This window comes from Myotis daubentonii, chromosome 4, assembly GCF_963259705.1.
Source record: "Myotis daubentonii chromosome 4, mMyoDau2.1, whole genome shotgun sequence".
Lineage (NCBI taxonomy): Eukaryota > Metazoa > Chordata > Mammalia > Chiroptera > Vespertilionidae > Myotis > Myotis daubentonii.
Window position 1 is genome coordinate 335,497 of NC_081843.1, and position 23,941 is coordinate 359,437.

The 23,941-nt window shown below is 50.8% G+C and overlaps 4 protein-coding genes across 4 annotated transcripts; all 4 read right to left on the reverse strand.

The window, feature by feature from the left end:
- Window positions 1-3,265: 3,265 nt before the first annotated feature.
- Window positions 3,266-5,325, reverse strand: LOC132232525 (THO complex subunit 1-like). Its single transcript, XM_059691908.1, is given in 3 exon segments — window positions 3,266-3,408; window positions 3,553-3,609; window positions 3,612-5,325. Coding segments are annotated over 3 exon segments (1,914 nt in total).
- A 1,192-nt stretch (window positions 5,326-6,517) lies between these two features.
- On the reverse strand, window positions 6,518-11,431 carry LOC132232526 (THO complex subunit 1-like). Its single transcript, XM_059691910.1, is given in 3 exon segments — window positions 6,518-6,540; window positions 9,659-9,715; window positions 9,718-11,431. Coding segments are annotated over 3 exon segments (1,794 nt in total).
- Window positions 11,432-12,625: 1,194 nt separating this feature from the next.
- Window positions 12,626-17,544, reverse strand: LOC132232527 (THO complex subunit 1-like). Its single transcript, XM_059691911.1, is given in 3 exon segments — window positions 12,626-12,648; window positions 15,772-15,828; window positions 15,831-17,544. Coding segments are annotated over 3 exon segments (1,794 nt in total).
- A 1,194-nt stretch (window positions 17,545-18,738) lies between these two features.
- On the reverse strand, window positions 18,739-23,664 carry LOC132232528 (THO complex subunit 1-like). The gene is given in 3 exon segments (XM_059691912.1): window positions 18,739-18,761; window positions 21,892-21,948; window positions 21,951-23,664. Coding segments are annotated over 3 exon segments (1,794 nt in total).
- Between the last annotated feature and the right edge of the window lie 277 nt (window positions 23,665-23,941).

The following is a 23,941-nucleotide window of genomic DNA, read 5'->3' on the forward strand; positions in this document are numbered from 1 at the left end:
TAGCATAATGCTCTCCAGTTCCATCCATGCTGGCAAGAATTCCTTCTCTTTTTTTTTTTTTTTTTTTTGTTTTTCTTACCTTTTTACCGAAGCGTAGTATTCCATTATGTAGGTGTACCACAGTTGTGGGTGTGTGGGTGTGGGTGTGTGTGTGTGTGTATGTGATATTAGGGTTTGGCCCCGCCCTGGGGGGACCCAGGTGCCAAGGGCACCTTGAGGGCTTCCTGTGTGGTGGGAGCAGGGCCACCTTGTAGGTTACATTAATCCATTTCTGGAAGAGGAAACTGAGGCTGAGGCAGGTGAAATTAATTTGCATAAGTGGGTCAATTATCAGGAAGACCGGAAGCTGGAGGTGAAGAAGTGGAGGGCCAGGGCGAGGGTACCCTTCTGAACAGGGTGAAGAGTGGGAGCCTAGGGAGAGAAGCCATCTGTCTGCAGGCAAACAGCTTAGCCCTACCGAGGGAGGGCATGACTAGTCCGAGTCTGTGGGGCCCTGCGTAGCTGGGTCTGAGCGAGGCCTCCATCACTTCTTCCTGAATGAATGGCTGAATGACCTTGTGCTCACCAAAACGGGCGGGCGGGACTTGGTCTCTGGCGGGGACCCGGCCACACACAGAGAGAGGCTGGGTCCACCAGATGGCCTGGCCGGGACTTGGTCTCTGGCTGCCGATCAGAGTGATTGGCGGCGGGACTTTTCTAATTTAACTTAATTTAATTTAATTATTTTATTTTATTTTTTCATTTTATCTTATATATTTTATTTATTTTATTTTATTTCATTTTACTTTTATTTCATTTCATTTATTTTACTTTATTGTATTGTATTTTATTTTATAATTATATTTTCCTGGCCCGGACTTAGTCTCTGGTTGTGGATCAGAGTGATTTGGGTTGATCCGGGGCGAGGCCAAAAAGCAAATAAATGTTGACAGACAGAATACTTTGTATTTTATTTCTTTCTTTATACCAGTAGCTACAGGCCAGCACCACCCCACCGTCTGCCCAGCCCCAGCCCCAGCCCCAGCCCCAGCCCCAGCCCTCCTCTGGCTCCGGGCAACTCAGCGGCAGCAACAGCCAAAGCTCAACAGCCACGCAGCCATCGACTGGGGGAAGATGGCAGAGCAGTGGCTTCAGGAGAAGGAGGCTGAGCGGCGGAAACAAAAGCAGCACAAAAGCAGCGGCTGACACCTCGGCCACACCCGGCCCTAGGAATGAAAGCACCCCATGTCTATTGCTGGCGATGCCACCCTGCTCTCGGACGAGATGGATCAGTAGGGGCCCTGCTCCCAGGACTCTGGTTACCTCTGAGGCTGGGAGATGCTCAGAGTATTGTGCGTGACTGCGGCCATTGTCCTACTCATTTTCAAAAAAAAAAAAAAAAAAAAAAACTTGCTAAAAAAAATAAAAATAATAAAAATAAACCTCCTAAAAAAACACTTTGATCCAGACTTTCAATGCGCCGCCCTCTGCTGTTTGAAAAGCGCCGATGCAACCCCCCCCCCAACCCCTCACACGCCCCCCACCCCGCGCTGCAACCTCCTCTAAAATAAAGTAAAATAAAATAATAAATAAAATAAAATAAAAAAATAAAGCCCCGCCGCCAATCACTCTGATCGACAACCAGATATACAAAAGCATACACATTCTATTCACATCCACTTCAGCCTCTGCCTCCCATGACCTCCAAGGCACCCTTCGTTCGGTGTGTTTCCGTCTCCGGTCTCCCCCGTCCCGCCCCGCCCCCCCCCCCCGCCCGCCCCGCCCCGCCCGCCCCTCCCTTTGAGGAATGAATAGGAGGCATCTCAGCCACTTTCAGGAGAACATGAGACGGAGAGAGTGGGGGAGAGAGGGAGAGACAGAGAGACAGTGATGTGAGAGAATCGTGGATTGGTTGCCTCCCACAAGCACCTTGCCCAGAGCCAGGATAGAACCTGGTATGTGCAACCACCTATGCGCCCTTGACCCGGAATCCCTTGACCCAGAATGGAGCCCTCCGCTTTCCATTGCCTGACGCCACCTCTCTCACCTACTGAGCCACACCAGCAGGGCGCCGTTTGTCTTTCAGTTGGATCTTGTCATGTATTTATACTTGAAGAGAGTATCGCCAGTTAAGGGTGCTTGCGCTGTTATGGTTTTCTGAGTTTTAGAGCCCTCTGTTTCTCTTTTATTTTCCTGCTCTCTTGTCCTGTATGTTGAGGACTTTCTGTAGTGCTCTGTTTGAGTTCCTTTCACTTGTTTCTCGTGTGCCTCCTGTAGACTTTTGGTGTGTGGTGACCTGGACTCCTGACTTAGGACAAATAAACAGCCTCTCCTCACATTGAGGCGATGGCCTCTCAGGTAACCCTGCCGGGCCTAGCGTCCCTCAAAGATGGCCCAAGAGCCCGTCCCGCCCTCTGCTGGTCGAGAAGCGCCAATGCAAGCCACCCTCCTGCAGCCAGAGCCAGGTGCCTGGACTTAACCGGAGCCAGGAAGGACAAGCAGGGGGCGGGGCACGCTGTCTGCAAGAAGGTCAGGGCTGAAGGGTGCTCATGGATGCCGACGGACCATTCAAATCAAGAAGTGTCCGTGCGTGACTGCGGATTTACACACACAGACGCGCACACGCACACCCACACACCTACCCCACTCCGCCCTCTCCACCTCCCCCACACACACACACGCGCGCGCGCGCGCGCGCGCACACACACACACACACACACACACACACACGCACGCACACGCACACGCACACATACACGGGAGCACAAGTTCCGCTATCAAATGAGTGGCCCACCCCTAGGAGATTCACTGTGGCTTTTTCCTTTTGGCTTGTCCCCGTCCCACCCGAGCCTGTCTAAATATGTATTGTCCCTCTTCACTCCAGAAAATGGCGATGCCGCCCCGCAAGGCGTGGAGATGGAGCCCTGCCGGCCTCCTTGGGCACCTGCCCCATCTCCCTAGTCCTCCCCAAACCCCAGGAATCACTTCATCGGGCCGGTGGCGCCCTCTACTGGTCTTGGAGCGCCAATGCAAGCCTCCCCCCACCCCCACCCCGCACCCACCACCCGCACCCCATTCCGCAACCTTCTCTGGGGAAGGCAGAGCCAGGTGTCTGGACCTCCCAGGTGTGGGTAGACCCGAGGGGTGGGGGAAGGTCCAGCCGGGGGCGTTGTCTGCGAGAAGCCAGCTGTAGGACACTACACCCATACCCATTAGCGGTCACCTCCCTTTCTCAGTGCCCCTCCTTGTCCTCCCGCCCTAGCCCCTCCCGGTCACTGGTCACTCATCAAAGCGATGGAGCCAGTGTGGCGACTGTGAAGTTGTTCTTTGGGGCAGTAGGCACAAAGCTAATGAAACGGAGTCCTTGTAGGGTGGTGAAGGGAAGGGCCCTGAAGAACTCTGGAGGGCTGATCTGAGTCAGCCCTCCAACTGCTGATGCGCAGGTGAGGAGAGCACAAGGTCATTCAGCCATCCCTTCCAGAAGAAGTGATGGAGGACTCGCTCAGACTCAGCTCCGCGGGGCCCCACAGACACAAATGCAATAAAAATAAATAAATAAGTCAGTAAACCCGCAACTGTGGTGTGTGTTCCATTGTTCACCCAATTTGTGGGCAAGTATCTCTATTTTCCCCCTGGTACAGGCCTGTCTCGGCGAGCATCAGGGCTTTCATTTTCCTTCAGTACAGCATCGTTATCTTCCTCGTCTTCACCCTCACCTGTTTTTATTTCTTCTGAAGGCGGTGGTGATTCCTTTGCTAGCTTTAGCACCATGTTTTCGAGATATTCTGGCAAACTTTTGAACTGCTGTTTGGTTGGCTGGAAGAAGTGAGGGCTTCTCCGTGCTAACAGTCTCAGGGCTCTCCAACCATAATTTGGATTGTTCACAACCTTATATTCATTTTCAATCATGCTTTCCGGGTCTGCCTGTTCAATGGCTTCTTCAAAGAATTCCTCCAAAGTTGGCAGATAGCCTGCTGGGTTTGACTTACAAGCTTCCATATTATCCGGGCAGGGATCCCAAAGGCTTGTTAACGCCTCCTTCCCCTTCAGAATCATTTTGTTGGGCCCTTTCCCCAGGAAGTCCTCTGGTGCTGTTCTCTTTCGTACTGCTCTCCTCGGCTTAGTATCTGATGTTCTTTCCTTCACAAAACTTGGGCAGCCTTCATTTTTCCACGAGTTCCAGTTTTCCTCAGTGTTTAATATATGCTCTACCATCTTTGAAAATCTCTCTCCATCGGGTGGGTTTTCAGATAGCAGTTGATAAACCGATTTTGTGGTGCCTTCAATCCAGAGTGACTGCTCATCAGTTAAAACATCCTTTGAACTTTTGGATTTCACCTGTCCCTTGAGATGTTGGAATAAAATGAGATACTGCAGTAGAATGTGTCGGCGAAAGTTACTGTCACTCAGTTGTAAACCCAGCAACTTTTCACTTGTTAAAAATTTTGCAACGTATACATGTTCTCCTCCTGTTTTTAATTCTCCCATCGTTTTTCTTGAGGCCTGAGTGTCATCTAATTTGTAATTCTTGAAAACAGCCAGGACTTCCTCTGAGTACGTGAGGAAAGTTTTCCATGAAATCTTCTCATAGCATTGCACAGGGTTCCTGAAGTAATCCTGAAGTGACCAGAACTTTCGATACAGGCTGTAATCCATTGGAATGGAGCAAGTTGTTGGAGCTTCGTCATCACCCATTTCACCTTTGTCGTCTACGTCCATTCCTTCTTCTCCGTCTTCAGCGTGCTTCTGACCCAAGGTGCTTTCCTGCTCATTGGTATTGAAAACGGTGACATTTTCCAGATTAAACCGACTCTGCAAGTTAAGACCGGATCTCTCAGATAAAGGGAAAAGCCTGGCCAAAAAGAGTTGAATTCGTGCACGCAAAACTGTGTGCTGGGATTTTGATAATCTTCTTAAGAGATCATTGCACGTACGTAGTAAATAATTTTTCCCAGCGGAATAGAATGTATTTGATCTCCAAGTAGCAACATTTCTCTCCACAAACGTGAATGTTGTGTCACACTGATCCAAAGGGAGACATTCCAAAACGTCTCCCAACAATACAGAAGGTGTAGATGCGGTGCAAATACCTTCAGTTACTCCCCCAATAGCAAGAGAAATAATAGCTAAAACATTTTCACACGATGAATGGTTTATAATTTCTTCTTGCAGAACACCTCTGAGAGCTTGGTCAAGGGTACATTTTTTTTCATCTTCAGTTCCAGGTAACTGGCTGAAGGTATTCAACAATGGCTTGATATTTTTGTTGTTCAGGGCTTCTCTGGTAGACTTCGTGAACCGCGTCCGCGCTTCGGGTACACTGAAGCGTGGCCATGTAGGAGACATCTTCTCGGCCGCGCGTGTTGGTGGGGTCGAAGCCCAGCGGGTCCAGGGGTTCCCAAACGTGTGGACGGAGTCGGCGAAGAAGAAATGACACGGAGACAGCGTTCAGTTGATCAGCAGCCTAGCCAGGTTCCAGCCAGGTGCTCCAGCGGCTTCTATGTCCCGGGATCGGTTCTTGGCGAGATCTCTCTCCTGAAAGCTGTCTTGGGAGAACGAGGACGACGACCAAGACAACAAGTCTAGGGCTGAGAAGCTCTGCAAAGAAGACGCTGCTTTCTTTTATACCCCAGAGCGTGGTGGGAGGAGCCAAATCAGACGCCCGCTCCACCAATCAGCCGCGCCCCCCCCCCCCCCCAGGACTGAAAGCGTCACCGGTTGGGCGTCAAGTTTAAGGTGGGAGTGCACATGCTCCAAGCTCGGCCCCGCGCGGCTCGCCCCTTCAGGTGGCATTCACCGAAAGGACCTCAAGGAAAGGTTCTGTTGAATGTGGCTGCGCCTGGTATTTATTCCTCGTAAGGAATGGGCCGGGCGAGGGTGGGTGTGTGTGGGGGGGGGGGGAGGTGGGGGGGGGGGATGGGGGCGGGGGGTAAGGGGGTAGACCGGAGACGCAGACACACGGAATGAAGCTGGCCTTGGAGGTCATGGGAGACAGAGGCTGAGGCTGAAGTTGATGTGAATAAAATGTGTATGGCTTTGTATATTAGCTCTGAGCCCAGGACGCCAGAGGCCACCAGCAGTCAAACAGCCCCAGCAGAGAGTGGTGGTATAGATGTCTCTGGATCTGTCCCTGTTCCTCAGTCTACGTTGTTGTCTATATTCCACAAATGGGTGAGTTCATGTGGTATTCATTTTGCTCTGACTGGCTAACTTCACTTAGCATAATGCTCTCCAGTTCCATCCATGCTGGCAAGAATTCCTTCTCTTTTTTTTTTTTTTTTTTGTTTTTCTTACCTTTTTACCGAAGCGTAGTATTCCATTATGTAGGTGTACCACAGTTGTGGGTGTGTGGGTGTGGGTGTGTGTGTGTGTGTATGTGATATTAGGGTTTGGCCCCGCCCTGGGGGGACCCAGGTGCCAAGGGCACCTTGAGGGCTTCCTGTGTGGTGGGAGCAGGGCCACCTTGTAGGTTACATTAATCCATTTCTGGAAGAGGAAACTGAGGCTGAGGCAGGTGAAATTAATTTGCATAAGTGGGTCAATTATCAGGAAGACCGGAAGCTGGAGGTGAAGAAGTGGAGGGCCAGGGCGAGGGTACCCTTCTGAACAGGGTGAAGAGTGGGAGCCTAGGGAGAGAAGCCATCTGTCTGCAGGCAAACAGCTTAGCCCTACCGAGGGAGGGCATGACTAGTCCGAGTCTGTGGGGCCCTGCGTAGCTGGGTCTGAGCGAGGCCTCCATCACTTCTTCCTGAATGAATGGCTGAATGACCTTGTGCTCACCAAAACGGGCGGGCGGGACTTGGTCTCTGGCGGGGACGCGGCCACACACAGAGAGAGGCTGGGTCCACCAGATGGCCTGGCCGGGACTTGGTCTCTGGCTGCCGATCAGAGTGATTGGCGGCGGGACTTTTCTAATTTAACTTAATTTAATTTAATTATTTTATTTTATTTTTTCATTTTATCTTATATATTTTATTTATTTTATTTTATTTCATTTTACTTTTATTTCATTTCATTTATTTTACTTTATTGTATTGTATTTTATTTTATAATTATATTTTCCTGGCCCGGACTTAGTCTCTGGTTGTGGATCAGAGTGATTTGGGTTGATCCGGGGCGAGGCCAAAAAGCAAATAAATGTTGACAGACAGAATACTTTGTATTTTATTTCTTTCTTTATACCAGTAGCTACAGGCCAGCACCACCCCACCGTCTGCCCAGCCCCAGCCCCAGCCCCAGCCCCAGCCCCAGCCCTCCTCTGGCTCCGGGCAACTCAGCGGCAGCAACAGCCAAAGCTCAACAGCCACGCAGCCATCGACTGGGGGAAGATGGCAGAGCAGTGGCTTCAGGAGAAGGAGGCTGAGCGGCGGAAACAAAAGCAGCACAAAAGCAGCGGCTGACACCTCGGCCACACCCGGCCCTAGGAATGAAAGCACCCCATGTCTATTGCTGGCGATGCCACCCTGCTCTCGGACGAGATGGATCAGTAGGGGCCCTGCTCCCAGGACTCTGGTTACCTCTGAGGCTGGGAGATGCTCAGAGTATTGTGCGTGACTGCGGCCATTGTCCTACTCATTTTCAAAAAAAAAAAAAAAAAAAAACTTGCTAAAAAAAATAAAAATAATAAAAATAAACCTCCTAAAAAAACACTTTGATCCAGACTTTCAATGCGCCGCCCTCTGCTGTTTGAAAAGCGCCGATGCAACCCCCCCCCCAACCCCTCACACGCCCCCCACCCCGCGCTGCAACCTCCTCTAAAATAAAGTAAAATAAAATAATAAATAAAATAAAATAAAAAAATAAAGCCCCGCCGCCAATCACTCTGATCGACAACCAGATATACAAAAGCATACACATTCTATTCACATCCACTTCAGCCTCTGCCTCCCATGACCTCCAAGGCACCCTTCGTTCGGTGTGTTTCCGTCTCCGGTCTCCCCCGTCCCGCCCCGCCCCCCCCCCACCCGCCCCGCCCCGCCCGCCCCTCCCTTTGAGGAATGAATAGGAGGCATCTCAGCCACTTTCAGGAGAACATGAGACGGAGAGAGTGGGGGAGAGAGGGAGAGACAGAGAGACAGTGATGTGAGAGAATCGTGGATTGGTTGCCTCCCACAAGCACCTTGCCCAGAGCCAGGATAGAACCTGGTATGTGCAACCACCTATGCGCCCTTGACCCGGAATCCCTTGACCCAGAATGGAGCCCTCCGCTTTCCATTGCCTGACGCCACCTCTCTCACCTACTGAGCCACACCAGCAGGGCGCCGTTTGTCTTTCAGTTGGATCTTGTCATGTATTTATACTTGAAGAGAGTATCGCCAGTTAAGGGTGCTTGCGCTGTTATGGTTTTCTGAGTTTTAGAGCCCTCTGTTTCTCTTTTATTTTCCTGCTCTCTTGTCCTGTATGTTGAGGACTTTCTGTAGTGCTCTGTTTGAGTTCCTTTCACTTGTTTCTCGTGTGCCTCCTGTAGACTTTTGGTGTGTGGTGACCTGGACTCCTGACTTAGGACAAATAAACAGCCTCTCCTCACATTGAGGCGATGGCCTCTCAGGTAACCCTGCCGGGCCTAGCGTCCCTCAAAGATGGCCCAAGAGCCCGTCCCGCCCTCTGCTGGTCGAGAAGCGCCAATGCAAGCCACCCTCCTGCAGCCAGAGCCAGGTGCCTGGACTTAACCGGAGCCAGGAAGGACAAGCAGGGGGCGGGGCACGCTGTCTGCAAGAAGGTCAGGGCTGAAGGGTGCTCATGGATGCCGACGGACCATTCAAATCAAGAAGTGTCCGTGCGTGACTGCGGATTTACACACACAGACGCGCACACACACACACACACACACACACACGCACGCACACGCACACGCACACATACACGGGAGCACAAGTTCCGCTATCAAATGAGTGGCCCACCCCTAGGAGATTCACTGTGGCTTTTTCCTTTTGGCTTGTCCCCGTCCCACCCGAGCCTGTCTAAATATGTATTGTCCCTCTTCACTCCAGAAAATGGCGATGCCGCCCCGCAAGGCGTGGAGATGGAGCCCTGCCGGCCTCCTTGGGCACCTGCCCCATCTCCCTAGTCCTCCCCAAACCCCAGGAATCACTTCATCGGGCCGGTGGCGCCCTCTACTGGTCTTGGAGCGCCAATGCAAGCCTCCCCCCACCCCCACCCCGCACCCACCACCCGCACCCCATTCCGCAACCTTCTCTGGGGAAGGCAGAGCCAGGTGTCTGGACCTCCCAGGTGTGGGTAGACCCGAGGGGTGGGGGAAGGTCCAGCCGGGGGCGTTGTCTGCGAGAAGCCAGCTGTAGGACACTACACCCATACCCATTAGCGGTCACCTCCCTTTCTCAGTGCCCCTCCTTGTCCTCCCGCCCTAGCCCCTCCCGGTCACTGGTCACTCATCAAAGCGATGGAGCCAGTGTGGCGACTGTGAAGTTGTTCTTTGGGGCAGTAGGCACAAAGCTAATGAAACGGAGTCCTTGTAGGGTGGTGAAGGGAAGGGCCCTGAAGAACTCTGGAGGGCTGATCTGAGTCAGCCCTCCAACTGCTGATGCGCAGGTGAGGAGAGCACAAGGTCATTCAGCCATCCCTTCCAGAAGAAGTGATGGAGGCCTCGCTCAGACTCAGCTCCGCGGGGCCCCACAGACACAAATGCAATAAAAATAAATAAATAAGTCAGTAAACCCGCAACTGTGGTGTGTGTTCCATTGTTCACCCAATTTGTGGGCAAGTATCTCTATTTTCCCCCTGGTACAGGCCTGTCTCGGCGAGCATCAGGGCTTTCATTTTCCTTCAGTACAGCATCGTTATCTTCCTCGTCTTCACCCTCACCTGTTTTTATTTCTTCTGAAGGCGGTGGTGATTCCTTTGCTAGCTTTAGCACCATGTTTTCGAGATATTCTGGCAAACTTTTGAACTGCTGTTTGGTTGGCTGGAAGAAGTGAGGGCTTCTCCGTGCTAACAGTCTCAGGGCTCTCCAACCATAATTTGGATTGTTCACAACCTTATATTCATTTTCAATCATGCTTTCCGGGTCTGCCTGTTCAATGGCTTCTTCAAAGAATTCCTCCAAAGTTGGCAGATAGCCTGCTGGGTTTGACTTACAAGCTTCCATATTATCCGGGCAGGGATCCCAAAGGCTTGTTAACGCCTCCTTCCCCTTCAGAATCTTTTTGTTGGGCCCTTTCCCCAGGAAGTCCTCTGGTGCTGTTCTCTTTCGTACTGCTCTCCTCGGCTTAGTATCTGATGTTCTTTCCTTCACAAAACTTGGGCAGCCTTCATTTTTCCACGAGTTCCAGTTTTCCTCAGTGTTTAATATATGCTCTACCATCTTTGAAAATCTCTCTCCATCGGGTGGGTTTTCAGATAGCAGTTGATAAACCGATTTTGTGGTGCCTTCAATCCAGAGTGACTGCTCATCAGTTAAAACATCCTTTGAACTTTTGGATTTCACCTGTCCCTTGAGATGTTGGAATAAAATGAGATACTGCAGTAGAATGTGTCGGCGAAAGTTACTGTCACTCAGTTGTAAACCCAGCAACTTTTCACTTGTTAAAAATTTTGCAACGTATACATGTTCTCCTCCTGTTTTTAATTCTCCCATCGTTTTTCTTGAGGCCTGAGTGTCATCTAATTTGTAATTCTTGAAAACAGCCAGGACTTCCTCTGAGTACGTGAGGAAAGTTTTCCATGAAATCTTCTCATAGCATTGCACAGGGTTCCTGAAGTAATCCTGAAGTGACCAGAACTTTCGATACAGGCTGTAATCCATTGGAATGGAGCAAGTTGTTGGAGCTTCGTCATCACCCATTTCACCTTTGTCGTCTACGTCCATTCCTTCTTCTCCGTCTTCAGCGTGCTTCTGACCCAAGGTGCTTTCCTGCTCATTGGTATTGAAAACGGTGACATTTTCCAGATTAAACCGACTCTGCAAGTTAAGACCGGATCTCTCAGATAAAGGGAAAAGCCTGGCCAAAAAGAGTTGAATTCGTGCACGCAAAACTGTGTGCTGGGATTTTGATAATCTTCTTAAGAGATCATTGCACGTACGTAGTAAATAATTTTTCCCAGCGGAATAGAATGTATTTGATCTCCAAGTAGCAACATTTCTCTCCACAAACGTGAATGTTGTGTCACACTGATCCAAAGGGAGACATTCCAAAACGTCTCCCAACAATACAGAAGGTGTAGATGCGGTGCAAATACCTTCAGTTACTCCCCCAATAGCAAGAGAAATAATAGCTAAAACATTTTCACACGATGAATGGTTTATAATTTCTTCTTGCAGAACACCTCTGAGAGCTTGGTCAAGGGTACATTTTTTTTCATCTTCAGTTCCAGGTAACTGGCTGAAGGTATTCAACAATGGCTTGATATTTTTGTTGTTCAGGGCTTCTCTGGTAGACTTCGTGAACCGCGTCCGCGCTTCGGGTACACTGAAGCGTGGCCATGTAGGAGACATCTTCTCGGCCGCGCGTGTTGGTGGGGTCGAAGCCCAGCGGGTCCAGGGGTTCCCAAACGTGTGGACGGAGTCGGCGAAGAAGAAATGACACGGAGACAGCGTTCAGTTGATCAGCAGCCTAGCCAGGTTCCAGCCAGGTGCTCCAGCGGCTTCTATGTCCCGGGATCGGTTCTTGGCGAGATCTCTCTCCTGAAAGCTGTCTTGGGAGAACGAGGACGACGACCAAGACAACAAGTCTAGGGCTGAGAAGCTCTGCAAAGAAGACGCTGCTTTCTTTTATACCCCAGAGCGTGGTGGGAGGAGCCAAATCAGACGCCCGCTCCACCAATCAGCCGCGCCCCCCCCCCCCCCAGGACTGAAAGCGTCACCGGTTGGGCGTCAAGTTTAAGGTGGGAGTGCACATGCTCCAAGCTCGGCCCCGCGCGGCTCGCCCCTTCAGGTGGCATTCACCGAAAGGACCTCAAGGAAAGGTTCTGTTGAATGTGGCTGCGCCTGGTATTTATTCCTCGTAAGGAATGGGCCGGGCGAGGGTGGGTGTGTGTGGGGGGGGGGGGGGGAGGTGGGGGGGGGGGATGGGGGCGGGGGGTAAGGGGGTAGACCGGAGACGCAGACACACGGAATGAAGCTGGCCTTGGAGGTCATGGGAGACAGAGGCTGAGGCTGAAGTTGATGTGAATAAAATGTGTATGGCTTTGTATATTAGCTCTGAGCCCAGGACGCCAGAGGCCACCAGCAGTCAAACAGCCCCAGCAGAGAGTGGTGGTATAGATGTCTCTGGATCTGTCCCTGTTCCTCAGTCTACGTTGTTGTCTATATTCCACAAATGGGTGAGTTCATGTGGTATTCATTTTGCTCTGACTGGCTAACTTCACTTAGCATAATGCTCTCCAGTTCCATCCATGCTGGCAAGAATTCCTTCTCTTTTTTTTTTTTTTTTTTGTTTTTCTTACCTTTTTACCGAAGCGTAGTATTCCATTATGTAGGTGTACCACAGTTGTGGGTGTGTGGGTGTGGGTGTGTGTGTGTGTGTATGTGATATTAGGGTTTGGCCCCGCCCTGGGGGGACCCAGGTGCCAAGGGCACCTTGAGGGCTTCCTGTGTGGTGGGAGCAGGGCCACCTTGTAGGTTACATTAATCCATTTCTGGAAGAGGAAACTGAGGCTGAGGCAGGTGAAATTAATTTGCATAAGTGGGTCAATTATCAGGAAGACCGGAAGCTGGAGGTGAAGAAGTGGAGGGCCAGGGCGAGGGTACCCTTCTGAACAGGGTGAAGAGTGGGAGCCTAGGGAGAGAAGCCATCTGTCTGCAGGCAAACAGCTTAGCCCTACCGAGGGAGGGCATGACTAGTCCGAGTCTGTGGGGCCCTGCGTAGCTGGGTCTGAGCGAGGCCTCCATCACTTCTTCCTGAATGAATGGCTGAATGACCTTGTGCTCACCAAAACGGGCGGGCGGGACTTGGTCTCTGGCGGGGACCCGGCCACACACAGAGAGAGGCTGGGTCCACCAGATGGCCTGGCCGGGACTTGGTCTCTGGCTGCCGATCAGAGTGATTGGCGGCGGGACTTTTCTAATTTAACTTAATTTAATTTAATTATTTTATTTTATTTTTTCATTTTATCTTATATATTTTATTTATTTTATTTTATTTCATTTTACTTTTATTTCATTTCATTTATTTTACTTTATTGTATTGTATTTTATTTTATAATTATATTTTCCTGGCCCGGACTTAGTCTCTGGTTGTGGATCAGAGTGATTTGGGTTGATCCGGGGCGAGGCCAAAAAGCAAATAAATGTTGACAGACAGAATACTTTGTATTTTATTTCTTTCTTTATACCAGTAGCTACAGGCCAGCACCACCCCACCGTCTGCCCAGCCCCAGCCCCAGCCCCAGCCCCAGCCCCAGCCCTCCTCTGGCTCCGGGCAACTCAGCGGCAGCAACAGCCAAAGCTCAACAGCCACGCAGCCATCGACTGGGGGAAGATGGCAGAGCAGTGGCTTCAGGAGAAGGAGGCTGAGCGGCGGAAACAAAAGCAGCACAAAAGCAGCGGCTGACACCTCGGCCACACCCGGCCCTAGGAATGAAAGCACCCCATGTCTATTGCTGGCGATGCCACCCTGCTCTCGGACGAGATGGATCAGTAGGGGCCCTGCTCCCAGGACTCTGGTTACCTCTGAGGCTGGGAGATGCTCAGAGTATTGTGCGTGACTGCGGCCATTGTCCTACTCATTTTCAAAAAAAAAAAAAAAAAAAAAAACTTGCTAAAAAAAATAAAAATAATAAAAATAAACCTCCTAAAAAAACACTTTGATCCAGACTTTCAATGCGCCGCCCTCTGCTGTTTGAAAAGCGCCGATGCAACCCCCCCCCAACCCCTCACACGCCCCCCACCCCGCGCTGCAACCTCCTCTAAAATAAAGTAAAATAAAATAATAAATAAAATAAAATAAAAAAATAAAGCCCCGCCGCCAATCACTCTGATCGACAACCAGATATACAAAAGCATACACATTCTATTCACATCCACTTCAGCCTCTGCCTCCCATGACCTCCAAGGCACCCTTCGTTCGGTGTGTTTCCGTCTCCGGTCTCCCCCGTCCCGCCCCGCCCCCCCCCCACCCGCCCCGCCCCGCCCGCCCCTCCCTTTGAGGAATGAATAGGAGGCATCTCAGCCACTTTCAGGAGAACATGAGACGGAGAGAGTGGGGGAGAGAGGGAGAGACAGAGAGACAGTGATGTGAGAGAATCGTGGATTGGTTGCCTCCCACAAGCACCTTGCCCAGAGCCAGGATAGAACCTGGTATGTGCAACCACCTATGCGCCCTTGACCCGGAATCCCTTGACCCAGAATGGAGCCCTCCGCTTTCCATTGCCTGACGCCACCTCTCTCACCTACTGAGCCACACCAGCAGGGCGCCGTTTGTCTTTCAGTTGGATCTTGTCATGTATTTATACTTGAAGAGAGTATCGCCAGTTAAGGGTGCTTGCGCTGTTATGGTTTTCTGAGTTTTAGAGCCCTCTGTTTCTCTTTTATTTTCCTGCTCTCTTGTCCTGTATGTTGAGGACTTTCTGTAGTGCTCTGTTTGAGTTCCTTTCACTTGTTTCTCGTGTGCCTCCTGTAGACTTTTGGTGTGTGGTGACCTGGACTCCTGACTTAGGACAAATAAACAGCCTCTCCTCACATTGAGGCGATGGCCTCTCAGGTAACCCTGCCGGGCCTAGCGTCCCTCAAAGATGGCCCAAGAGCCCGTCCCGCCCTCTGCTGGTCGAGAAGCGCCAATGCAAGCCACCCTCCTGCAGCCAGAGCCAGGTGCCTGGACTTAACCGGAGCCAGGAAGGACAAGCAGGGGGCGGGGCACGCTGTCTGCAAGAAGGTCAGGGCTGAAGGGTGCTCATGGATGCCGACGGACCATTCAAATCAAGAAGTGTCCGTGCGTGACTGCGGATTTACACACACAGACGCGCACACACACACACACACACACACACACGCACGCACGCACACGCACACGCACACATACACGGGAGCACAAGTTCCGCTATCAAATGAGTGGCCCACCCCTAGGAGATTCACTGTGGCTTTTTCCTTTTGGCTTGTCCCCGTCCCACCCGAGCCTGTCTAAATATGTATTGTCCCTCTTCACTCCAGAAAATGGCGATGCCGCCCCGCAAGGCGTGGAGATGGAGCCCTGCCGGCCTCCTTGGGCACCTGCCCCATCTCCCTAGTCCTCCCCAAACCCCAGGAATCACTTCATCGGGCCGGTGGCGCCCTCTACTGGTCTTGGAGCGCCAATGCAAGCCTCCCCCCACCCCCACCCCGCACCCACCACCCGCACCCCATTCCGCAACCTTCTCTGGGGAAGGCAGAGCCAGGTGTCTGGACCTCCCAGGTGTGGGTAGACCCGAGGGGTGGGGGAAGGTCCAGCCGGGGGCGTTGTCTGCGAGAAGCCAGCTGTAGGACACTACACCCATACCCATTAGCGGTCACCTCCCTTTCTCAGTGCCCCTCCTTGTCCTCCCGCCCTAGCCCCTCCCGGTCACTGGTCACTCATCAAAGCGATGGAGCCAGTGTGGCGACTGTGAAGTTGTTCTTTGGGGCAGTAGGCACAAAGCTAATGAAACGGAGTCCTTGTAGGGTGGTGAAGGGAAGGGCCCTGAAGAACTCTGGAGGGCTGATCTGAGTCAGCCCTCCAACTGCTGATGCGCAGGTGAGGAGAGCACAAGGTCATTCAGCCATCCCTTCCAGAAGAAGTGATGGAGGCCTCGCTCAGACTCAGCTCCGCGGGGCCCCACAGACACAAATGCAATAAAAATAAATAAATAAGTCAGTAAACCCGCAACTGTGGTGTGTGTTCCATTGTTCACCCAATTTGTGGGCAAGTATCTCTATTTTCCCCCTGGTACAGGCCTGTCTCGGCGAGCATCAGGGCTTTCATTTTCCTTCAGTACAGCATCGTTATCTTCCTCGTCTTCACCCTCACCTGTTTTTATTTCTTCTGAAGGCGGTGGTGATTCCTTTGCTAGCTTTAGCACCATGTTTTCGAGATATTCTGGCAAACTTTTGAACTGCTGTTTGGTTGGCTGGAAGAAGTGAGGGCTTCTCCGTGCTAACAGTCTCAGGGCTCTCCAACCATAATTTGGATTGTTCACAACCTTATATTCATTTTCAATCATGCTTTCCGGGTCTGCCTGTTCAATGGCTTCTTCAAAGAATTCCTCCAAAGTTGGCAGATAGCCTGCTGGGTTTGACTTACAAGCTTCCATATTATCCGGGCAGGGATCCCAAAGGCTTGTTAACGCCTCCTTCCCCTTCAGAATCTTTTTGTTGGGCCCTTTCCCCAGGAAGTCCTCTGGTGCTGTTCTCTTTCGTACTGCTCTCCTCGGCTTAGTATCTGATGTTCTTTCCTTCACAAAACTTGGGCAGCCTTCATTTTTCCACGAGTTCCAGTTTTCCTCAGTGTTTAATATATGCTCTACCATCTTTGAAAATCTCTCTCCATCGGGTGGGTTTTCAGATAGCAGTTGATAAACCGATTTTGTGGTGCCTTCAATCCAGAGTGACTGCTCATCAGTTAAAACATCCTTTGAACTTTTGGATTTCACCTGTCCCTTGAGATGTTGGAATAAAATGAGATACTGCAGTAGAATGTGTCGGCGAAAGTTACTGTCACTCAGTTGTAAACCCAGCAACTTTTCACTTGTTAAAAATTTTGCAACGTATACATGTTCTCCTCCTGTTTTTAATTCTCCCATCGTTTTTCTTGAGGCCTGAGTGTCATCTAATTTGTAATTCTTGAAAACAGCCAGGACTTCCTCTGAGTACGTGAGGAAAGTTTTCCATGAAATCTTCTCATAGCATTGCACAGGGTTCCTGAAGTAATCCTGAAGTGACCAGAACTTTCGATACAGGCTGTAATCCATTGGAATGGAGCAAGTTGTTGGAGCTTCGTCATCACCCATTTCACCTTTGTCGTCTACGTCCATTCCTTCTTCTCCGTCTTCAGCGTGCTTCTGACCCAAGGTGCTTTCCTGCTCATTGGTATTGAAAACGGTGACATTTTCCAGATTAAACCGACTCTGCAAGTTAAGACCGGATCTCTCAGATAAAGGGAAAAGCCTGGCCAAAAAGAGTTGAATTCGTGCACGCAAAACTGTGTGCTGGGATTTTGATAATCTTCTTAAGAGATCATTGCACGTACGTAGTAAATAATTTTTCCCAGCGGAATAGAATGTATTTGATCTCCAAGTAGCAACATTTCTCTCCACAAACGTGAATGTTGTGTCACACTGATCCAAAGGGAGACATTCCAAAACGTCTCCCAACAATACAGAAGGTGTAGATGCGGTGCAAATACCTTCAGTTACTCCCCCAATAGCAAGAGAAATAATAGCTAAAACATTTTCACACGATGAATGGTTTATAATTTCTTCTTGCAGAACACCTCTGAGAGCTTGGTCAAGGGTACATTTTTTTTCATCTTCAGTTCCAGGTAACTGGCTGAAGGTATTCAACAATGGCTTGATATTTTTGTTGTTCAGGGCTTCTCTGGTAGACTTCGTGAACCGCGTCCGCGCTTCGGGTACACTGAAGCGTGGCCATGTAGGAGACATCTTCTCGGCCGCGCGTGTTGGTGGGGTCGAAGCCCAGCGGGTCCAGGGGTTCCCAAACGTGTGGACGGAGTCGGCGAAGAAGAAATGACACGGAGACAGCGTTCAGTTGATCAGCAGCCTAGCCAGGTTCCAGCCAGGTGCTCCAGCGGCTTCTATGTCCCGGGATCGGTTCTTGGCGAGATCTCTCTCCTGAAAGCTGTCTTGGGAGAACGAGGACGACGACCAAGACAACAAGCCTAGGGCTGAGAAGCTCTGCAAAGAAGACGCTGCTTTCTTTTATACCCCAGAGCGTGGTGGGAGGAGCCAAATCAGACGCCCGCTCCACCAATCAGCCGCGCCCCCCCCCCCCCCAGGACTGAAAGCGTCACCGGTTGGGCGTCAAGTTTAAGGTGGGAGTGCACATGCTCCAAGCTCGGCCCCGCGCGGCTCGCCCCTTCAGGTGGCATTCACCGAAAGGACCTCAAGGAAAGGTTCTGTTGAATGTGGCTGCGCCTGGTATTTATTCCTCGTAAGGAATGGGCCGGGCGAGGGTGGGTGTGTGTGGGGGGGGGGGGGGGGGTGGGGGGGGGGGATGGGGGCGGGGGGTAAGGGGGTAGACCGGAGACGCAGACACACGGAATGAAGCTGGCCTTGGAGGTCATGGGAGACAGAGGCTGAGGCTGAAGTTGATGTGAATAAAATGTGTATGGCTTTGTATATTAGCTCTGAGCCCAGGACGCCAGAGGCCACCAGCAGTCAAACAGCCCCAGCAGAGAGTGGTGGTATAGATGTCTCTGGATCTGTCCCTGTTCCTCAGTCTACGTTGTTGTCTATATTCCACAAATGGGTGAGTTCATGTGGTATTCATTTTGCTCTGACTGGCTAACTTCACTTAGCATAATGCTCTCCAGTTCCATCCATGCTGGCAAGAATTCCTTCTCTTTTTTTTTTTTTTTTTTTGTTTTTCTTACCTTTTTACCGAAGCGTAGTATTCCATTATGTAGGTGTACCACAGTTGTGGGTGTGTGGGTGTGGGTGTGTGTGTGTGTGTATGTGATATTAGGGTTTGGCCCCGCCCTGGGGGGACCCAGGTGCCAAGGGCACCTTGAGGGCTTCCTGTGTGGTGGGAGCAGGGCCACCTTGTAGGTTACATTAATCCATTTCTGGAAGAGGAAACTGAGGCTGAGGCAGGTGAAATTAATTTGCATAAGTGGGTCAATTATCAGGAAGACCGGAAGCTGGAGGTGAAGAAGTGGAGGGCCAGGGCGAGGGTACCCTTCTGAACAGGGTGAAGAGTGGGAGCCTAGGGAGAGAAGCCATCTGTCTGCAGGCAAACAGCTTAGCCCTACCGAGGGAGGGCATGACTAGTCCGAGTCTGTGGGGCCCTGCGTAGCTGGGTCTGAGCGAGGCCTCCATCACTTCTTCCTGAATGAATGGCTGAATGACCTTGTGCTCACCAAAACGGGCGGGCGGGACTTGGTCTCTGGCGGGGACGCGGCCACACACAGAGAGAGGCTGGGTCCACCAGATGGCCTGGCCGGGACTTGGTCTCTGGCTGCCGATCAGAGTGATTGGCGGCGGGACTTTTCTAATTTAACTTAATTTAATTTAATTATTTTATTTTATTTTTTCATTTTATCTTATATATTTTATTTATTTTATTTTATTTCATTTTACTTTTATTTCATTTCATTTATTTTACTTTATTGTATTGTATTTTATTTTATAATTATATTTTCCTGGCCCGGACTTAGTCTCTGGTTGTGGATCAGAGTGATTTGGGTTGATCCGGGGCGAGGCCAAAAAGCAAATAAATGTTGACAGACAGAATACTTTGTATTTTATTTCTTTCTTTATACCAGTAGCTACAGGCCAGCACCACCCCACCGTCTGCCCAGCCCCAGCCCCAGCCCCAGCCCCAGCCCCAGCCCCAGCCCCAGCCCTCCTCTGGCTCCGGACAACTCAGCGGCAGCAACAGCCAAAGCTCAACAGCCACGCAGCCATCGACTGGGGGAAGATGGCAGAGCAGTGGCTTCAGGAGAAGGAGGCTGAGCGGCGGAAACAAAAGCAGCACAAAAGCAGCGGCTGACACCTCGGCCACACCCGGCCCTAGGAATGAAAGCACCCCATGTCTATTGCTGGCGATGCCACCCTGCTCTCGGACGAGATGGATCAGTAGGGGCCCTGCTCCCAGGACTCTGGTTACCTCTGAGGCTGGGAGATGCTCAGAGTATTGTGCGTGACTGCGGCCATTGTCCTACTCATTTTCAAAAAAAAAAAAAAAAAAAAAAAACTTGCTAAAAAAAATAAAAATAATAAAAATAAACCTCCTAAAAAAACACTTTGATCCAGACTTTCAATGCGCCGCCCTCTGCTGTTTGAAAAGCGCCGATGCAACCCCCCCCCCAACCCCTCACACGCCCCCCACCCCGCGCTGCAACCTCCTCTAAAATAAAGTAAAATAAAATAATAAATAAAATAAAATAAAAAAATAAAGCCCCGCCGCCAATCACTCTGATCGACAACCAGATATACAAAAGCATACACATTCTATTCACATCCACAGCCTCTGCCTCCCATGACCTCCAAGGCACCCTTCGTTCGGTGTGTTTCCGTCTCCGGTCTCCCCCGTCCCGCCCCGCCCCCCCCCCACCCGCCCCGCCCCGCCCGCCCCTCCCTTTGAGGAATGAATAGGAGGCATCTCAGCCACTTTCAGGAGAACATGAGACGGAGAGAGTGGGGGAGAGAGGGAGAGACAGAGAGACAGTGATGTGAGAGAATCGTGGATTGGTTGCCTCCCACAAGCACCTTGCCCAGAGCCAGGATAGAACCTGGTATGTGCAACCACCTATGCGCCCTTGACCCGGAATCCCTTGACCCAGAATGGAGCCCTCCGCTTTCCATTGCCTGACGCCACCTCTCTCACCTACTGAGCCACACCAGCAGGGCGCCGTTTGTCTTTCAGTTGGATCTTGTCATGTATTTATACTTGAAGAGAGTATCGCCAGTTAAGGGTGCTTGCGCTGTTATGGTTTTCTGAGTTTTAGAGCCCTCTGTTTCTCTTTTATTTTCCTGCTCTCTTGTCCTGTATGTTGAGGACTTTCTGTAGTGCTCTGTTTGAGTTCCTTTCACTTGTTTCTCGTGTGCCTCCTGTAGACTTTTGGTGTGTGGTGACCTGGACTCCTGACTTAGGACAAATAAACAGCCTCTCCTCACATTGAGGCGATGGCCTCTCAGGTAACCCTGCCGGGCCTAGCGTCCCTCAAAGATGGCCCAAGAGCCCGTCCCGCCCTCTGCTGGTCGAGAAGCGCCAATGCAAGCCACCCTCCTGCAGCCAGAGCCAGGTGCCTGGACTTAACCGGAGCCAGGAAGGACAAGCAGGGGGCGGGGCACGCTGTCTGCAAGAAGGTCAGGGCTGAAGGGTGCTCATGGATGCCGACGGACCATTCAAATCAAGAAGTGTCCGTGCGTGACTGCGGATTTACACACACAGACGCGCACACACACACACACACACACACACACGCACGCACACGCACACGCACACATACACGGGAGCACAAGTTCCGCTATCAAATGAGTGGCCCACCCCTAGGAGATTCACTGTGGCTTTTTCCTTTTGGCTTGTCCCCGTCCCACCCGAGCCTGTCTAAATATGTATTGTCCCTCTTCACTCCAGAAAATGGCGATGCCGCCCCGCAAGGCGTGGAGATGGAGCCCTGCCGGCCTCCTTGGGCACTTGCCCCATCTCCCTAGTCCTCCCCAAACCCCAGGAATCACTTCATCGGGCCGGTGGCGCCCTCTACTGGTCTTGGAGCGCCAATGCAAGCCTCCCCCCACCCCCACCCCGCACCCACCACCCGCACCCCATTCCGCAACCTTCTCTGGGGAAGGCAGAGCCAGGTGTCTGGACCTCCCAGGTGTGGGTAGACCCGAGGGGTGGGGGAAGGTCCAGCCGGGGGCGTTGTCTGCGAGAAGCCAGCTGTAGGACACTACACCCATACCCATTAGCGGTCACCTCCCTTTCTCAGTGCCCCTCCTTGTCCTCCCGCCCTAGCCCCTCCCGGTCACTGGTCACTCATCAAAGCGATGGAGCCAGTGTGGCGACTGTGAAGTTGTTCTTTGGGGCAGTAGGCACAAAGCTAATGAAACGGAGTCCTTGTAGGGTGGTGAAGGGAAGGGCCCTGAAGAACTCTGGAGGGCTGATCTGAGTCAGCCCTCCAACTGCTGATGCGCAGGTGAGGAGAGCACAAGGTCATTCAGCCATCCCTTCCAGAAGAAGTGATGGAGGCCTCGCTCAGACTCAGCTCCGCGGGGCCCCACAGACACAAATGCAATAAAAATAAATAAATAAGTCAGTAAACCCGCAACTGTGGTGTGTGTTCCATTGTTCACCCAATTTGTGGGCAAGTATCTCTATTTTCCCCCTGGTACAGGCCTGTCTCGGCGAGCATCAGGGCTTTCATTTTCCTTCAGTACAGCATCGTTATCTTCCTCGTCTTCACCCTCACCTGTTTTTATTTCTTCTGAAGGCGGTGGTGATTCCTTTGCTAGCTTTAGCACCATGTTTTCGAGATATTCTGGCAAACTTTTGAACTGCTGTTTGGTTGGCTGGAAGAAGTGAGGGCTTCTCCGTGCTAACAGTCTCAGGGCTCTCCAACCATAATTTGGATTGTTCACAACCTTATATTCATTTTCAATCATGCTTTCCGGGTCTGCCTGTTCAATGGCTTCTTCAAAGAATTCCTCCAAAGTTGGCAGATAGCCTGCTGGGTTTGACTTACAAGCTTCCATATTATCCGGGCAGGGATCCCAAAGGCTTGTTAACGCCTCCTTCCCCTTCAGAATCTTTTTGTTGGGCCCTTTCCCCAGGAAGTCCTCTGGTGCTGTTCTCTTTCGTACTGCTCTCCTCGGCTTAGTATCTGATGTTCTTTCCTTCACAAAACTTGGGCAGCCTTCATTTTTCCACGAGTTCCAGTTTTCCTCAGTGTTTAATATATGCTCTACCATCTTTGAAAATCTCTCTCCATCGGGTGGGTTTTCAGATAGCAGTTGATAAACCGATTTTGTGGTGCCTTCAATCCAGAGTGACTGCTCATCAGTTAAAACATCCTTTGAACTTTTGGATTTCACCTGTCCCTTGAGATGTTGGAATAAAATGAGATACTGCAGTAGAATGTGTCGGCGAAAGTTACTGTCACTCAGTTGTAAACCCAGCAACTTTTCACTTGTTAAAAATTTTGCAACGTATACATGTTCTCCTCCTGTTTTTAATTCTCCCATCGTTTTTCTTGAGGCCTGAGTGTCATCTAATTTGTAATTCTTGAAAACAGCCAGGACTTCCTCTGAGTACGTGAGGAAAGTTTTCCATGAAATCTTCTCATAGCATTGCACAGGGTTCCTGAAGTAATCCTGAAGTGACCAGAACTTTCGATACAGGCTGTAATCCATTGGAATGGAGCAAGTTGTTGGAGCTTCGTCATCACCCATTTCACCTTTGTCGTCTACGTCCATTCCTTCTTCTCCGTCTTCAGCGTGCTTCTGACCCAAGGTGCTTTCCTGCTCATTGGTATTGAAAACGGTGACATTTTCCAGATTAAACCGACTCTGCAAGTTAAGACCGGATCTCTCAGATAAAGGGAAAAGCCTGGCCAAAAAGAGTTGAATTCGTGCACGCAAAACTGTGTGCTGGGATTTTGATAATCTTCTTAAGAGATCATTGCACGTACGTAGTAAATAATTTTTCCCAGCGGAATAGAATGTATTTGATCTCCAAGTAGCAACATTTCTCTCCACAAACGTGAATGTTGTGTCACACTGATCCAAAGGGAGACATTCCAAAACGTCTCCCAACAATACAGAAGGTGTAGATGCGGTGCAAATACCTTCAGTTACTCCCCCAATAGCAAGAGAAATAATAGCTAAAACATTTTCACACGATGAATGGTTTATAATTTCTTCTTGCAGAACACCTCTGAGAGCTTGGTCAAGGGTACATTTTTTTTCATCTTCAGTTCCAGGTAACTGGCTGAAGGTATTCAACAATGGCTTGATATTTTTGTTGTTCAGGGCTTCTCTGGTAGACTTCGTGAACCGCGTCCGCGCTTCGGGTACACTGAAGCGTGGCCATGTAGGAGACATCTTCTCGGCCGCGCGTGTTGGTGGGGTCGAAGCCCAGCGGGTCCAGGGGTTCCCAAACGTGTGGACGGAGTCGGCGAAGAAGAAATGACACGGAGACAGCGTTCAGTTGATCAGCAGCCTAGCCAGGTTCCAGCCAGGTGCTCCAGCGGCTTCTATGTCCCGGGATCGGTTCTTGGCGAGATCTCTCTCCTGAAAGCTGTCTTGGGAGAACGAGGACGACGACCAAGACAACAAGCCTAGGGCTGAGAAGCTCTGCAAAGAAGACGCTGCTTTCTTT